This window comes from Prionailurus viverrinus, chromosome A3 (genome assembly GCF_022837055.1).
Source record: "Prionailurus viverrinus isolate Anna chromosome A3, UM_Priviv_1.0, whole genome shotgun sequence".
Lineage (NCBI taxonomy): Eukaryota > Metazoa > Chordata > Mammalia > Carnivora > Felidae > Prionailurus > Prionailurus viverrinus.
In genome coordinates, this window is record NC_062563.1 from 120,652,209 (window position 1) to 120,670,715 (window position 18,507).

General features: G+C 40.3%; 1 protein-coding gene across 3 annotated transcripts in view; it reads left to right on the top strand.

The window, feature by feature from the left end:
- The window catches only part of ASXL2 (ASXL transcriptional regulator 2), a 134,590-nt gene extending 118,069 nt beyond the window's left edge, over positions 1-16,521 (top strand). For all 3 annotated transcript variants that reach the window (XM_047853823.1, XM_047853822.1, XM_047853824.1), the window contains 3 exons: positions 88-193; positions 2,086-2,803; positions 5,614-16,521. In XM_047853823.1, coding sequence (XP_047709779.1) covers positions 88-193; positions 2,086-2,803; positions 5,614-8,085 — 3,296 coding nt within the window. In that variant the 3' untranslated portion in view covers positions 8,086-16,521. The remainder of the gene's footprint in view (positions 1-87; positions 194-2,085; positions 2,804-5,613) is intronic.
- Positions 16,522-18,507: the final 1,986 nt, after the last annotated feature.

Consider the following 18,507-nt stretch of genomic DNA (forward strand, 5'->3'; position numbering starts at 1 on the left):
TCTGCAAAGTTAAAAAATGGAAACACCATATTTCTATTGAGTATCCTTTTTAAAAATTTTATCTTATTTTATTTTGGTACATTATAGGTGAGTTTACACCTGAGATGCAGGTGAGAATTCGACAAGAGATTGAGAAGGAGAAAAAAGTAGAGCCATGGAAAGAACAATTCTTTGAAAGCTACTATGGTCAGAGGTAATATATATCAAGACAGGTTCCATAAACAAAATGTTCATTCCTACATATATGTCACACAGTGTTTCATCTTACTACCTTTTTGGAAAATCTGGTCCTCAATTTCCTTCTATTTTTTTCACCAATTCTATTTTAGGAAGAATTATTTTCTTTTTATGAGTCATGGGTGCCCAGAATTGGATTACTTGACTCTTAACACATTACTATTGTGGGTGGGATGGTTTTATTTAAAAAAAAAAAAAAAAAGTGTTATCTTGAATTAGAGTCCCTTTCTTTGAATAGGGTGAATAGTTCTTCCAGTGACTTTATAAGTTAAGAGAATACTGAAATCCTGTACATCTTTTCTAGTAGTTAATTATCATCCCACAAGATGATAATTTATCCAGAATCACTGAGGAATCCCATAATATGGATCATTATGCCCAGTGCATCATTAAACAGTTTCTTCTCTGTATAGGGCCCTCTGGGAGATATTCATAGCTGAATCAAGATACAAACCCTGTTCTCAAGGATATGTTGTCTAAAAATTTTTTTTTTCCTAACAAAAAGTCCAAATAAGATTTTAAAGGGGACATTTAAATAGATGGCAGTGGAGCTGTATTGTTCGAAGTAGAATTGAACATCCAGATTCTGTTGGTTTGGCTCCCTTCTTTCCTTCTGCATACCTAATGGCAGTCCTTAAGAACACTCATACCCACAGTTTGAGAACTAATGGCTCTTTTCCTTATCTCCAAGTAGTTCATTGATCCCCTTTATGGTCACTTAGGAAGTAATTCCTCCTGAGATTCAGAGTCTCACTTACTGGGGCGCCTGGCTGGTTCAGGTATTAGGGCATGCAACTCGTGATCTTGGGGTTGTGAGTTCAAGCCCCACGTTGGGTATAGAGATTACTTAAAATCTTTAAAAAAAAAAAGAAAAGAAAAAGAGTTTCACGTATTGATATTTCTCCACTCTTGGTATGAGCTCTGAGCCCTCCCTCCTTAGGCAGATAGAGCATTGTAGCAATTCTTGGGTTTTTCTGTTTTTAGCTCTTATTTTTTGCCAGCTTTTATAGAAGAACTGTTTTTTGCTATTGTATAGTTTTGTTGTTAGCCATTGTGCAGTCCTTATTGAAGTCACCAAAGAGGGTGCCTTGCTTTTGCCTGTTTAAACAATATTCTAAAACATTAGGAGGAGTCTCTAGTGACTCCTACTGAGTAGCTTAGCTCTAGGCCACACTATGGAAGTCCCATCAGTTCACTCCTGGGATAGCTCAGAGGCATTGGTCTCGGAATTATAGAACTATACTAAATGAAGTTTAAACAGGCTTTCCAGAAACTCCCAAGTTCTAATTTTCAATGCTTGGAGAGTGTTGACAGCCAACTCCTGTCTCCTCAGGGGCCCTTAGATTTCTTGGGCCAGCCTTTCTCAGGTGCTGCAGAGCAGAGTTGATCAGGGTGCATGAGTCTTGGCCTTTTTTCACTTCCCTTGTGAGTAGTCTGTGATGCTTGCTTCTAGACAAGGTAGCCCCTCTTACATGCAAAAGTAATGATAATAATTAACACTATTGAGCTTTAATATGTGCTAGGTACTGTTCTAAGTACTTTACATGCATTAACTTAATAACACCAATAGTATCAAGTGATGAATCTCAGTATATAACTGAAGAAAGTGAGGTACAGAAGACTAGTGACTTACTCAATGTCACATGGATCTTATCAGAGCCAGGATTTGCATCCAGGCACTCAAACTCCAGAGCTTCACTAATGATGATAATAGTGAAGATAACATGTGAGGAATACCTCCTATGTGTCAGGGTTCCTTCTAGGCATTGCCATATACTATTATCTCATAATGCTTTCAATAACACGAGCCATTTCTCAACTAGAATATTTTTTTCTTCCACCTTTTAGTTCTGGCCTGAGCCTTGAGGATTCAAAGAAATTAACAGCCTCGCCCAGTGATCTCAAAGTAAAGAAAACCCCAGCAGAGCAACCAAAATCCATGCTTCCTTCAGACGCCTCACCTGCCAGTACAGTCCCAGTGATTCCCCAGTTAGAGTCTATAGAAGAAGTGGCACAAGCACCATCCCCAGTAAGGAAGGAAGAGCATGAAAGCCAAGATCTGGTGCCGCCGAACTCGAAGCCCACAGAGCCCCTACTGTCCTCAGCAAGCAATACCCAAGAGCTTGGCGGCACTGTTCCCATCAAGTGCCCTAAGGATGATGAGCTCTTGGAGCAGAAGCCAGTTGCCTCTGTTGAACAGGAGTCTGAGAAAGAGAATCATCTCACTACAGTTTCTAATTACAACAAAGATGAAAGCCAAGGAGCTTTAGTTACATCCCCAAACAAACCCAAGAGTCCTGGGGTGGATAAGCCAGGAATGAAGCCCATAGTGGAAACAGGTCCACAGGAGACCAGTATGAAAGAACCTCCATCAGCTCTGACCGATCACAGCCCAGAGAGCCTTAAGAGGAAATCTTGTCTCCTTCAAGAAGAGGCCCCTGTGAGCTGGGAGAAAAGGCCGCGTGTCACTGAGAATCGCCAGCACCAGCAGCCATTTCACGTCTCGCCACAGCCCTTTCTCAGTAGAGCAGACAGGATCCAGGTGCGAAAAGTACCGCCTCTCAAGGTAAGTGAGTGGGAAGAATTGAGTTTCTGGTCATACTTATTTAATTTCAAGTCATTTGTGTTATTTCTTAATGCAGAAGCAGTTGTATATATTTGATAAGCATGTAACTGTGGTCTTACCCGAATAAAATTATTAATAAACAGGCATTTAGAACTCCATTCCTACAGATCTTTTAGTTTTTGAGTAAGTAAGGTACCTGCATATCTAATGTAGACTACGTCCGTCCACCCACCCACCCCTGCTGGCTACTCTTATATCTTAAAATAGTTACCGATAGTATTCTGTCTCATGTGGCAGAATAAGAAATATGATAAGAGAAGGAAGTCATCGATGTGATTAAAAGATCTGTCTTTGGGGCACCTGGGTCGCTCAGTTGGCTAAGCATCTGACTCTTGGTTTTGGCTCAGGTCATGATCTCATTGTTCATGGGTTTGAGCCCCGTGTCTGGCTCTGCACTGATAGCGTGAAGCCTGCTTGACATTCTCTTTCTCTTCCCCCCCACCCCCCCGTTCCTCCCTTGCCCTCTCTCCCTCTCTCCCTCTCTCTCTCCAAATAAATAAATAAACTTAAAAAACAAAAAAGATCTCGGTAGCGAGAGCGATGATATTTAAGTGTACCTTGGCCCTTTTCTTACTGCCATAACTAATTTGATGTTCTGTGGCTCTAGAACTACCTTTAGTTCCACCTTTTTTTTTTTTTTTAAACTTTATTTACTTATTTTGAGAAAGACAGAGATAGTGTGAGTGGGGGAAAGGCAGATAGAGGGGGAGACAGAATCCCAAGCAGGCTTCACACTGTCAGCACAGAGCCCGACATGGGGCTTGAACTCAAGGAACCTTGAGATCGTGACCTCAGCCAAAGTTGGACGCTCAACAGACTGAGCCACCCAGGTGCCCCATCTTTTTAAAGGAAACGTTTGTGGCTGCCTTGAGTCACTGCTGGTTTCTTGAGAGAAGGTTTCTTCTTAGTAAGGTGAAATAGCCTTGCTAAGCTCTGCTGCTTAGGATATGTCATTAACTTCCATGTTAGTGTTATATTGCTGCGTATCAAATCTTTCACATTCGGAAAGCAGTATCGCTAAGATATTATATAAAGACTGCTTTTAACCAATAGTGAGCCCTTTAAAGCCCAAACACATTTTTTACTTCTGATATAAAGGTTTAGTAATACTTGGCCTTGTGCTTAATATCAGTTTGTAATCCATTTATTCATTTGATAAATAGTATCTACATTTTTATTAATGGTATTTATTAATACTATTGTGTCTACTATGAACCCAGGCACTGGGTATTATTCATTCATATTAGGATATAAAGAGAAAAATAATCCACATAGAAATACTCCCCCCCCCCCCTTTTAATTTAACTTAGTTGAACCAAAGTTGTTCTTTCAGGAAATATCCCTTAGAAACTTTCATTTGCTAGTACTTGACCCATTTCATTTACTACGTGATTTCCCTCTCATTTTGCCTACTACTAATTGTATGACATTCTTCATGACTTCTTAAAACATTTTTTTAACATTTATTTATTTTTGAGAGACAGAGCATGAGCATGGGAGGGGCAGAGAGAGGAGGAGACACAGAATCTGAAGCAGGCTCCAGGCTCTGAGCTGTCAGCCAGAGCCCTACGCAGGGCTGGAACTCACAAACTGCGAGATCATGACCTGAGCTGAAGTCGGATGCTTAACCAACTGAGCCACCCAAGCGCCCCTCTTCATGACTTTTTAATTTTAAGATTTATACACTTACAAATCTCACCCTTTTAAAAAAATTTTTTGAGACTTTTCTACCATGAATGCTTTGCCAGAGAGTGTGATTTTTATGAAAATCACTTTTACTATTCTTACAGTACCGTGGCTTGATTCTTTTTTTTTTTTTTTTTTAATTAAATGCCCTAGAACATCTGTAATAGTTATTTGTTCCTTTAAACTCTAGCAGCTACTAGGGGGGGCCAGACTTTGATGCATTCTAATGAACTCTGATAGCTTCTGAAGTATAGTTTCAAATATGAGTCAGATTCCTTTCAGATACAATATTTCATGATATGAAAATCAGTGGTTTCAAACCTGATAAAAGCATTTTTCCCTAGGGTTCTAATTTGTAAATTTTGGGATAAGACTCAGAGCGCATATAGTTTTAAAAAGCTCCCCAAGTAAGTTTAAAAAGCTCCCCAAGTAAGTATTAAGCCAGCCAGGGAGGAGAATGACTATAGCAAACATATATATTATGTGCATCCTTCCTCATGGGATGGGCAGAGTGGGGTGCGTCTGTGGATTACACACTGTCTCTGTCTTCCAGTGCTATCTAGAAGCCTCTGTCATTGAGATAATTCAGCCTATATGCTTAAGTGTGCATGGGTGTATGTGTGTAGAGCAGAAGAGAGCAAGAATTTTTCCTTGGACCTTGGAAGGAGAGCTAGGAAGACAAAGACAGTGGTATGCTTCTCACACACACACTTTTGAAAGCGCAAATACCGTAGAAAGGTCTGTATCGTAAATAATAAGCAGTTGTGAGTAGTAATGCCATTAGGAGGGAGTTGTGTTGGGAAAAGCGGTATGGGGATTTGGGGTGGACAGGATGTCGGGGGAGGAGAGACTTTGGCACCACTCTAAGAGGTGGAAGGACCCTGGAGACGAAATCGTGTTGCTGTCTCCGCAGTCTGGTCTCTTGGCCATGGACCTGCCACCATTGCCACTGGTGTTGTGCAGTGTTTACCCTACTGGGAAAATTCAAGTGTTGATGAAGTTCTGTTACTCTTGTAAGTGAAAACTAAGCTCTGGCGTTTTCTTTTTCTCCCTCCTTCTTTCAGATACCTGTCTCCAGAATCTCCCCCATGCCTTTTCCTACATCGCAGGTCTCTCCCAGGGCTCGTTTTCCAGTCTCCATCACTAGTCCTAACAGAACAGGAGCCAGAACTCTTGCAGACATCAAAGCAAAAGCCCAGCTGGTCAAAGCACAGAGGGCAGCAGCCGCCGCCGCCGCCGCCGCTGCCGCCGCCGCCTCGGTTGGAGGGACCATTCCAGGACCTGGCCCGGGGGGTGGACAAGGTCCAGGAGAGGGTGGTGAAAGGAAGCCTGCTAGAGGAGGGAGTCCAGACTCAGACAGAGCCCGTGAACCCGGAAAGGGCCCCGCACTGGAATTGGCAGGAACTGGAAGCAGGGGAGGTACGAGAGAGCTTTTACCCTGTGTTCCAGAGACTCAGCCCCAGTCTGAGACCAAGACCCCAGACCAGGCTCAGCCTCATAGTGTCTCTGGAGCACAACTACAGCAAACCCCCTCAGTGCCTCCAACACCTGCCATCAGTGGAGCACGCACAAGTGTCCCATCACCAGCCCACACTCACGCACCCCCACCAGCTGTAGGGAAGCTGAGTAATGAAAAACTGAATCCCACCAGGGCAACAGCCACAGTGGCCTCTCTTACCCACCCACAAGGGCCCAACGATTGCAGACAGGAGAAAGCGCCTTCTGCTCCGACAGATTCTGCTCTCCTCTCTGGTGCCTCGCCTGTTCGTTTTGCAGCTGACGGCACAGTTGAGCCCAGAGTAGGTTCTAGTAAGAATATACCAGACCCTTCAGCCTCAGCAGAGACAACTGCTAGTACGTCAGTGGATATGACTCCCTCTCCTTTAACATCTTTATTAACAGCAGCCACTTTAGAAAAGCTTCCTGTACCCCAGGTCAGTGTGACTGTAGCACCTACCGGATCAGCTCCGTCCTCGAGCACTTTGCCAGTAGCTTCTAGCCTTAAAACTCCAGGAACTTCTTCAAATATGAATGGACCCATTTCAAGGCCAAGCTCTAGTATCCCTGCGAATAATCCTTTGGTCACTCAGCTGCTTCAGGGCAAAGATGTTCCCATGGAGCAAATTCTGCCCAAACCTCTCACCAAAGTTGAAATGAAAACTGTTCCACTGACCACAAGAGAGGAGCCGGGGGTAGGAGCCCTCACAGGCACCAACGCAACAGAGATCAGCAGAGAGGAAGTTAGTGAGAGGCAGTCTCGCCCAGCTCTACAGCCGCTGGGTAAAACCTTGCAAAATAAGCAGCTCCCCCAGGTTCCAAGATCCCTCCAGCTCTTGACAGGTAAGGATCTGAGGGACTCTAGCATTGACACACACCAATACCAGGAAGGACTAAATAAAGCCACTCAAGATCAGATCCTTCAGACTCTCATCCAGAGGGTTCGGAGGCAGAATGTTCTCCCGTTTGTGCAGCCCTCCCAGTTCAGCTTCACTCACTCAGGTTTCCAGTTAGAGGATATCTCCACAAGCCAGAGGTTCATGTTGGGTTTTGCTGGCAGAAGGACATCAAAGCCTGCAATGGCAGGTCACTACTTACTTAACATTTCCACCTATGGCCGGGGTTCAGAGAGCTTTAGGAGGACCCATTCTGTAAACCCTGAAGACCGTTTTTGTCTAAGTAGCCCCACTGAGGCCTTGAAAGTGGGATATACAGACTGTAAAAATGCAACAGGAGATAGTAGCAGCGGCAAAGAAGAAGATACTGATGAGGAAAGTACTGGTGATGAGCAAGAACCCATCATGGTGAAGGAGGAGCCCCAGGCTTCCCAGGGTTCTGGCAAGTGTGAAGCAAGTTCAGGACCCCACAGTAGAGAGACCCCATCCACCAATGATTGTTTAGCAAAAAAGAATGTGAAGGCGGAGACACCAGTGCATGAGCAAACCACTTTAAGCAAGGAGAATTACCTGTTCCCTAGAGGCCAAACATTTGATGAAAAAACCCTAGCCCGAGATTTTATTCAGGCAGCACAGAAACAAATAGCTCATGCAGTGAGAGGGAAGACGATGCGTAGCAGCCCTGAGCTTTTCAGTTCTGCTCTCCCTCTGACTGCAGACAGTCCCACCCATCAGCCTCTCCTCCTTCCGCCACTGCAAACCCCAAAGCTATATGGAAGCCCCACACAGATTGGGCCAAGCTACAGAGGCATGATCAATGTCTCCACCTCGTCTGACATGGACCCTAACTCTGCTGTACCGGGGATGCCTGACTGTAGCCAAGTATCTAGCAACGTAGGTGATGTCATGTCCTTTTCAGTGACTGTCACTACTATCCCTGCTAGCCAAGCTATGAATCCCAGCAGCCATGGCCAGACCATTCCTGTTCAGGCCTTTCCTGAAGAGAACAGCATAGAGGACACACCTTCGAAATGTTACTGCCGATTGAAAGCCATGATCATGTGCAAGGGGTGTGGAGCATTCTGCCACGATGATTGCATCGGCCCCTCTAAACTTTGTGTCTCCTGCCTTGTCGTTCGGTAACGAGACTAGAAAGAGAACATGCTGTAAAGGAGGCAGGAAGGGAAGGGTTGACGAGATGTGTTTTTTGCATCCTTTGGGAATCACAGAAATAAATAAGGAGGTTTCAGTTGTCTTGAGAGACAAATGTTACTTAATCAGGAATACAGAGTGCAGATCTTACATTTTAGAGGAAGAGCACCTTGTATAGTAAGTCTAGGTCAAGCAAGACTTTGTGAATTTGTGACAAGTTTGCACTTACAAAATCATGTAAATATGTCACATTTTGTTTTAACGTTTTTCCAGCTGTTTAGGTAATGATGTATTACTTTAAATTCAGATTTATGTTCTGCTTCATGTGACTCTGAGAAAACTTTAATGCCATGCATGGTTACAGGAAGCTGTCTCTTTTCTGTCCTTTCCTAAGTAGCCAGGAAAAGGAAGGAGTTGAAGGGATGGTCTGGAGAAATGACCATTCAAGCTGATTATGTCATGACAGTCTGACTGCAGGCTTTACATGGATTATTCAGCCTTTGCAGAATCTGGAGTCAGGGTTTGCTCAGTCCCTTTATCTTAGACAGGAAGAACCTTCTTAAGTTCAAATTTTTGATAAGATGTTAATTTCACAGGTAGTATTTCAGACTCCAAAAGCTCTTGACCTGGTTCTTGGCTTCCACAAACCCGTGCTGTTGCCAAGCTCTCTGCTTGCAGTTTGTGGATCCCTGCCCTCAAGTCCCACTACCCTGCCCTGAGACTGTGAATGTGGCCCATAAAGGGGATGCCTCTCCGGGCCCCTGCTGTTACTGTCGCCTGTGCAGGGCAGCAGTTCTGGCAATAACATCCAAGTACTTTGTCAGTCGTGGAGCTTACAAACAGGTAGGAAATACTAGGACAAAAGTAACAAATAATATTAATGATGGGGTGATTTGAACTATGTGTTTTGTTGGGCAAAGGAGTAAAAGTGCAGAAATTGTTAAACTGAACATACAGACCTTTGGAAAACGGTTTTAACACTAGAAACAAGGTAGTCTTTCTTTTCCTCTTCTTGCCCAACCCGTTCCCTGATGTTCTGTAGTCCTGCTGTCGCTGCAGGAAGAAAAGCCCTTGGCTGTCACATTTGCCCGTTCTGTTAAGCCTGTTTGGACCTCCCAGGCATCTGAGGAGTATGGAAGAACCTTGTTCTATATGACTCTGAACACAGTGTGCACGCATACAGTAAAAGTTAGACACTTTTCCTGTTTGAGAAAACCTGTCCTCTATTTTGGATTGCTGGTATCTATGCACTAGAGATTTCTAATGTAAAGGGGCCTCAGTAAATGGCTAAGGGAACATCTAGAAAGGAGAAATTAGCTTCACAGTTTTGTTATTTGTTTTTGTTGACTTTTTTTGTTTCCTTTTTTATTCTTTTAAATCTTGTCTCTAATGACTGAAGAGTTTTTGAGTACATATATTTAGGTCATGGTTAAAGAACATTAGAATAAATCTACAGTTTATCAGAATTTGGTATCGAAGAATTGGGTGTTGTCAATGTGCATCTTTTGCATATTGATTTTAAGTTTCCTAATTTCAAGTGTATAAAGTAAAAATATTATTGCAACCTAGTACACTTGTGGTTGTACTTAGTATTCAGGATGTGATATTTACCATATGCAGAACAGTGTAAACTTATTAAGTCACATTCCAGATTAGGAGAAAGTAGACAGTAACACTCTTCCCCATTCTGTTACCCATTCCCCTCCTTGCCCCATAATATACATGCTTGTAATACTTTTGAACCCCATAAGAAACTTACTGCTACACTATTCTTCAGTTTTTGTTTTTGTTAAGTTTTTGCGACCCAAGGCAAATACAAGATTAATATCTGTGTTCCAGTTTCAGCTGAGACAATAGGATGCCCTCCTAACTTCCCGTTTTCTTCGTGGCTTAAAAATATGAAGGCTGCAAGGATACAGGGGTAAGGATTAAGTTCTCCAGCCAAGATCCAGTAGGAAACAGAAACCATGCTTCTGTTCCCCAGACTGTCAGTACCCTGGACAGTCCAAGGGAGGGAGTTCAAAGCACCTATTGCTGGGTTAGACTCCCCATACTTAGCTTCTTCACTCCCTGTGTCCGTGCCAGGACCGAAGGCGGTCTGTGCGCTGGAAGTGCCTGAGTGATTCAGAACGGACCCCATGCTGAACGTTAATTACCAGTTTGGATTGATCAACGTGAGTTTTCTTCTTTGCGCCTTTGCTGTCATAGAAAGTCTCTCTTCCATGGTTCTCCTAATCTGAGGTTGGACAGACTAACCAGGAAAGGAGGAAACGTATCAGGGATTTTCAAGTCCACTTGGAGAGCAGACCGTATTGTGCCTCTTCATCTTGACCAGGCTCTTGCAGATAGGCCCTAAGCATTATGATTCCCCAGATTCTCCTAACAAATAATACTCAGCTAATGAAATATTTGCATTTACGAATGTCCCTAAAACAGAATTTGTCGTCTAGGTACACTGCCTCAATCTTGACAAAATGAGAGAATAGATTCTCTTGGGTTGGTAGTAAATTAAATACAACCCATTTGTCAGTTCGTTTCAAAACAGTGGTTTCAGGTAGAAAGTCATTTTAAGAGCTGAACAGAAAAGCAAGAGCAACAATCCAACCGTATTACAATCTGACTCTTTTGAAAATGAAGCAGTAGGAACAAGAAAGATCTTTGTGTTGTTAAGAGCATGGGACTCCAGTACCTTTGAAGCAGTTTTTATCTTAGGTTTTCAGAGTTGCTTTACCTTTCAGTTCAATCTGAAAGGTTGTGGATAAGTGCTAAGCTTATTTTTGTGGTATGTAGTTGCACTATTTCCAGTGACTAGTCAGGCATTGTGCCTGATGCTTATACCTCCAGGGTATGCTTCTCAGCCTTCAGATACCTTCCTTTGTAGGTCACCTTGGGGAAAGAGCATTAACAATAATCATCTCAGTCTTACTTAACGAATGTTCTGAGTTGTCTAGTAGAGAAGGCTCCCTGAATCTTAAAAAAAAATTTCCATAAAAATTCTCCAGCCTATTAAACAAAATAAAGCCAAATAACCTGGAGTGTTTGCCCTACTATTCCTTAAACCCTGTGCTCAAGATACTGAAACTATATGTGATGTCCCATGTAACATTTCTAAGAATAAGATCTGGCAAATGGGACGTTTTTCTTGGGGTAGGGGAAGCATACTAGCATGGGCTGGGAAGGCACCCAGATGTATGTGTTTTAGGAATTCTCTCAGATTTAAATAAATAGCCAAAGGAAGACCTCGTTGCCTTCTGGGTGAAGGTGTAAATTCACATGTATTAATAACCTGACAGTGACCATCCTAATTGCTTATTAATTGCCTTTCTCTACCTTAGAGTCCTTAAAGAACTGTTCGGTGAAATGATTTGTTATAATGAGGGGGGGGTCTTCTCTGGTCAATACACCACTATTTATTTCTAGAACTCACTGTCCGTGAGCAGCGCCAGGGTTTTCTCTGTGACCTAGAGGTTTCACTTTCACAGCAAGGAGGGAAAAGTTCCCATTGCATTACAACAACGTGCTAAGTAAAAAACTTGGCCAGTGGTAGCTTTCAGCTCAATTTGTAGAATAGTCCAAAGAGACTCTGAGAAACATGATGATAGGCAGGGATCTTTCCTGCCATGTTTCAGTACCTACATACCTATTGAAAGGGAACAATAGGTGAAACATTTCCTAAAGTTGAAGTAAGAGCTTCATAGATTCTTGGTTACTTTATTTTTTTTAATGCTTTACATTTGATACAACTATTAAAGATCAATTTTAAAAATAGCTTTCCAGTAATATATTTTAAGTAATATATATTTTAATATCTATGTAAAAAGTGACAGTGGAAGACTTTGAATTTCTCATATATGGTATGTTTAATGTAGGACCTCACTGTTAAGGCACAAATTATTACAAAGGAAGTTACTCTAAAGACACTCAGATTATTTCCGAGAAATGCAATAAGGGGAATAGTTTTGAAGTTTATTTTTTATTTTAAAAGAAAATCAACTTATTTACCACAAGCTATTTTTTTTCCCTTCTGGCTTATAAGGTTTGTACAGACTGGTTTGGTAAATGCTAAACTTTTGTGTCTTTTGCCTTTTTAAAGGAATTGTTAACATTGGAATTGAGGGTATGTACAGAGAAGTTGGTGTCAACACCATTTAAAAAGTCATATTTTTTCACAAATATAGAAAAATCATTTTACATAAGAATTTTAAGTATTTGCAATAAATATATGTATATAGATTGTATGTATTCATATATTCTTATTTTTCATTTTATTATTAAGTAAAAGATAATTAAAGTGAAAATAAAAACCTTGGAGTTTTTGGTGAATCTTGAGGTCTGACATCCATCTGAGAGCGGTGTGGGTAAGGGCCCTCAGCTGTTGCCTTATATTATCATTGGAAGATTACCACAGATTGTATAGAGGAGTGAAATGAGGAATTTGGTGATAAACATATCAGGGTAGCGTATTTCTTTCAGAATTCTAGTAAAAATGTTAAATTCACCGTATCTGTCTGTCTCTGTTTTCACCCTTGAACTGTTCTGTCTCTTAACCACCTGGTGTTCCTGGGAACGTTCAACACAGACAAACACAAAAACATGGTGTGCCCACTGTTTGCTTCTGTAACAAAGAACGGTAAGAAAATATCTCAGGGGGAAAATAGGTTTTTCTTTCTCAACAATGGTTAATGATTCATTAGCAAACATTTGCTGCCATCACCTTACAAGCAGTAGGACTACGTGAAGAAATAATCTCGTGAAGGTAATTGAAAACTTTTTTTCTGTTTCCCAGTTCTTCTCTAAGAAGTGAATTTCCTAAGCAGTTCTGTATCCTTCCTGATTTATCTGGAGAGGGAGTTTCCTAGCCAGTTTTAGGTCCTTGCTGGTTGATCTTGAGAGCTAGAAGAGCTAGGAGAACTTGGGTTTTGAACTGCCCAGTGTCGGGAAGGGCAATTATGCAAATACGGAATGAGCCAAATATTAGGAGAGCTTAACTGCCCATGGTCCCATACCTACAGATAGTCTGCAATCCTGTTCAAGAGAATTTTGTGGTTGCAAATACTTGGTTTTAGGATACGATTGAAGGAGCAAAATGATACCTAGATAGTCTTTGGAAATAAAGGAATCTAGCCCATTCTTTAAAAATGAATAATTTCTAGATTTATATTTTGGAAATTAATAAGGATATGTAGAATGCTTTTTAAAAGACAGCCTTATTATTTTTCAAAAATTGACATTTCAAACATTGGCGTTGCCCAACGACATTGAATATCGTTTACCCATCCAAGAGAACAGCACTGTAAATCTTTGCTGAAAATGCGCTTTTTTCTAAAGGAAATTTCTGAAGTCTCAGGGAATAGCTGCATCCTCATAATTCCCATATAATAAATAGGAGTGAAGGTGAGATATTAAATGTGTTTACACCAGCCCATTATGGCCTTTTACAAAGCCATCCCCCCATTTCCAGTAGATATAATTACTTAAATGGGCCTCCTACCTCACCGAAAGTAAAATTCATATTCAGGTAATGACATAGGAGCCTAAATGTATAGTTGATCTGCAGTTGAGTGAGAAAGCAATATACCAGAACACAACTTCAGCTTGAATCCCCAACTGTCCTTTATTTACATCACAACCTTAGAAACCTGTGTTCATTGCTTTTGACACTACTTGACCATAAAGTGGTCTTTAGAAATAAGATTTTGCATACTGTTTCTAGCTGTTTTTGTGTACAAATCATGTTACTCATTCACATATTTCTTGGAGCTCCTACTATGTGCTAAGCACTACTGAAGTTCAGGTTATACAAGGGTAAACAAAAGCAGCCATGTAAATTGCAAAAGGTCTTCCTAAAGTAGTAGTAGCCATACAGCGTGTGTCTAGTTAAGGGCTCAAGGAGTAAATATGTGCTACATATTTCCCAAGACATAATGGAAATTTAAGTGTAAATGAATTACAGAGGTGAAGCATTTGAGGCACTGAGCGAAACAGTGGCAAGACATGAAGAAAGAAAAGAAAGGCATTGCCCCTAGGTGAAATAACAGTGTGGAAGTGAAGAGCCATGTTAATAAAATTTACATTTTCTAAAAACAATCATTGGAAGATGTAGAATTCTTAATAGAAACGTCAAGAAATTTCTTAGTAACATCTTAGTTGAAGAGAGAATCCCTTTCAATTAATTCTGGTCAGTGCATCAGGAAAGATGCTATCTGTTATTCTCAGCTAACCCTTTCTAATAACAATTAGGTAAATAATGCAGCCTTCCTGTCACTGATGTTAAAACACAAAGGAAGCTAAAGGGAATTAAAACTAAATCTTGATTTTCGTCTTGTAGTCTGGTGAGAAGGAAATGTATCCCTTTATTTTATATTGTTAAAAATGTTGTATCCGTGCTTTTTCTCCAAAGTGGATAAAATTAGTGTTTTAAAGTTTTTTATTATAATATCGTAGAACTGGCTTTCCCCTCCCCACCCTCATCTCTAAGTCACAGAACTTGAGTTATAAGAAACTTCAGCAGGATTCTAGACCTAAAATTTTTAGTGGCCCAAATTCCCAATTCTTACTTTGAGACTGTCTGGTGTTTAAAAAAAAAAAAAAAAAGTTTTTAAAGGATAAATCATTGTGTTTTGTTAGTGCTTATTCTTGAAATTTCCTTACCATTTATCTTTAACCTGAATTGCTGGATTTGCAACTCAAATTCTGTATGCCAAAATAATCCAGATTCACCTTTCGGTCAAGAAGGTATTTGGTGTATTCCACTGTGAAATGTCTCAGCTTTGTCCAAGAAGCAGGAGGGTGGGTATCCTATATTTTCACAGTATTTGGTCACCTTAAACAAAAGATTTGGTTTCTTTTATAGAGACTTTATAAACTAAAGAATTTCTATACCTCCATGGAGCTTTCAGTCTTAACCGATAAAGGGCATCCTTGGAAAGACTTCCTTAAACTGGGAGGAGGGACTGAGCCTTGAATGGAGAGCCAGAGACGATCAGCTGGGCAGATGGGCTGTGACCACATAGTGGACTGAGCCTTGAATGGAGAGCCAGAGACGATCGGCTGGGCAGATGGGCTGTGACCACATAGTGGACTCTCCTGAAGAATAACTTCCAACTCAATGTCCCTGGTTCTCCAAACTCAAAGAGGCTAAAGGGAAATAAAAAACCTACTGATTTCCATCGTGACCGCAAAACCCAGAGAATGCCTAGGGGAGAAGAAAGATAAACCCAAGATTGGGTTTAAAATAGGTTTAAGTAAACTTGGGGTTATTCTTAACTTTTTTACAAAATGATTTTTTTTTTTTTTTTTTTAAGGTTTTGGCTTCACATAATGTTACATTGCCATGATCGGAACCATTTGATTCCATTTGATTCGAGACATTTTGTAGGCTAAGTAATGGTTTTCTATTGAATCATCTACTGGCAACTTTTGCTACTGATCAGGATTTAGGTCTATACACCTGTCTGTTAGATGACACAGATGTTGCTCATAAACTCTATTAAGCCAACTTGAGTCAACATTGAATTTTACTAACTTTAATCATGGATCCTCTTTTTAAGTAGTTAAAATTCAGATTAGTCCAATAAGAAAGCAATGCATTAAATGATATCAAAATATTTGAAGATACTTTAGAACTATTTTGCACACAGCCTATTTCCTTTCTATGGAAAGTGTGGTACAAAAAAATGTTACTTTCTTGGGTCAGTTCTTTCTAAGAGTCAGTGTCTGATGTTTTCAGATACCTAGAGCTTGGACATGATGGAGTTGGACTTTGAACCCCAAGTAAGCAATTCTCATTTTAGGATTTCAGGCAATAGCAATTTGAAGACTCTGGTGACCTCAGCTGAACCTATATGTAATCACTTACCGCAAACTTTAAATTAATGAAACTCTTCCAGAGTCTCATATTTTGGTTTCCTCTTTGTTGCATAAGGAGACAGATACTGGGCTGGGAAAGACCTGACAATTTGCTCTTTGATAATAAACTACTGATTGAAGGCCAAGTTCTTACTGAATTCACAAAATATGTAGAATCCATGAGTACATGACAAATGAAACTCTAGAAATTAAAAACTTTTAGCCGTAAGTGCTATGACCTACTTTTTTTAAAAACCCATCTTAGTTCTGTGATTGCATCACACCTTAAGACTTTCACCAGCACCAAGAGAAATCCGAATGGAAGAAATGACCTTCTGTTGGTCTTGTTCACTTTAAAACTTTGTGCACATAGGCCTTAGCACTTTGACAGATAAAACTCTGCCTTTTAGCTCCCTCTCACTATCGTCTTTATTCCTCTCACTTTTAGACTGTTCCTTTCATTGGTTGTATAAAACTACCTTCTTCAGAATTGAATGTATAATGTTTCTGCACATGGGCAAATTGTATTTTATCTTAACGACTCATTTCAGTTGAATAAAGGCATACAGTTTTACTTTAGCTAGCGACGGTGCCTTTTCTTTTCCAAAAACCCCCAATACCATGTTGAATGACTCACCTGTTACTCCTTTTCCTGCACCTGATTGCACAATTTTCCCTGGATGCTGGCTAATTTGGGGAACTACAGAAAGTGCCAGTCTCCAGGCAACACTTGAAGGGTGTTAAAGAACTGAACATGAGCCAGAGAGAATGTGTGGTGCATTTCAAAAATAAAAAGGAAACCTGTACTACAAAGCCACAGTAATCAAATAGTGTGGAAATACCTTGAAGACAGACATACAGACCAATGAAGTAGAATAGAGAGCCCAGAAATAAACGGTTACATATATGATGGAGTGGTTTTTGACAAGACCAGTCAATGAAAAAAGGGCAGTCTTTTCCATAAATGTTTTTGGGAAACTTGATACCTACATGCAAGAGAATAAAATTGGACCCTTACCCTAAGTCTTACACAAAAATTAACATCAATATAAGACCTAAAAGCTAAAAACATAAAACCCTCAGAAGAAGAGAAAGCTTTATAATCCGATTTGACATTGATTTCTGGGATATGGAAAAAGCATAGGCAACAAAAGATAAATTGGATTTCATTAAAAATGAAAAACTTGTGCATCAAAGGACATTATTCACAGTGAAAAGGCAATCCACAGAATGGGAGAAAATATTTGTAAATCATATACCTAATAAAAAACCAATATTCAGAATATGTAAGGAACTCCTACAACTGGCCAATTAAATGAGTAAAGGACTGGAATAGACACTTATATAGAGAAGATATACACAGATGGCCAATAAGCACATGAAAGATGATCAACATCACTAATCACCAGAAAAATGCAAACCAAACCATGATAAGATTTCATATCCATTAGGATAACTATTATAAAAAACAGAGAGTGCTTGGCTGGTTCAGTTGGTAGTGTGTGCAACTCTTGATATCAGGGTCATAAGTTCAAGTCCCACGTTGGGAGTAGAGTTTACTTTGTATAGCAGTGTGTGTGTGTGTGTGTGTGTGTGTGTGTGTGTGTGTGTGTATACCAGCAAGAAAATAACAGTGTTGGCAAGGATGTAGAGAAGCTGGAACCCTTGTGTGTTGCTGGTGGAAATGTGAAATGGCTCTATCGCTGTGGAAAACAGTATGGCAATTCCTCAAAAAATTAAATGGAAGTACCATATGATCCAGCAATTTCACTTCTGGCTATATACCCCAACAAAATGAAAACAGAGACTTAGATAATTGCACACCAATATTCATAGCAACATTATTTATGATAGCTAAAAAGTGAAACAATCCAAATGTCCATCAATAAATGGATAAACAAAATGTGATATTCTTGGAATATTATTCAGCCTTAAAAAGGCTCTCTCTCTCTCTCTTAAAAAGGAATGAAATTCTGACACCTGCTACAACACGGATGAACCTTGAAGACATTATGCTGAGTGAAATAAGCCAAACACAAAAGGACAAATATTATATGATTCCACTTATATAAGGTGTCAAGAGTAGTCAAATTCATAGAGAAATTAGAATGGTGGTTGCCAGTGACTTGGAGCAACAGGGATTGGGAGTTTGTGTTTAAAGTTCTGGAGATGGACGGTAGTGTGGTTGCAACATCCTGTACTTAACGCTACAGCACTGCACACTTACAAATGGCTAAATTGGTGAATGTTATGTATATTTTACCACAAATTCTTAAAAAAGAGACTCAGTGGATAAAGAAAATAAAACTTGTGTGACATTTTCTTTTCTGAGCAACCTGAGATTAATTTAAAAATAGCTTTGTTGGGATGCCTGGCTGGCTCAGTCAGTGGAGCCTGCAACTTGATTTCAAGGTTGTGAGTTTGAGCCCTACGTTGGGTGTGGAGCCTACTTAAGAAAAAAAGAAAAGAAAAAAAGTAAATGTGGTTTTGTTTAAGGAAATGAAGAATCTATGGTCCACCAGTGGAATTAAGAAAAACCCTGTAGCACTAGAGAAACTAGTAATG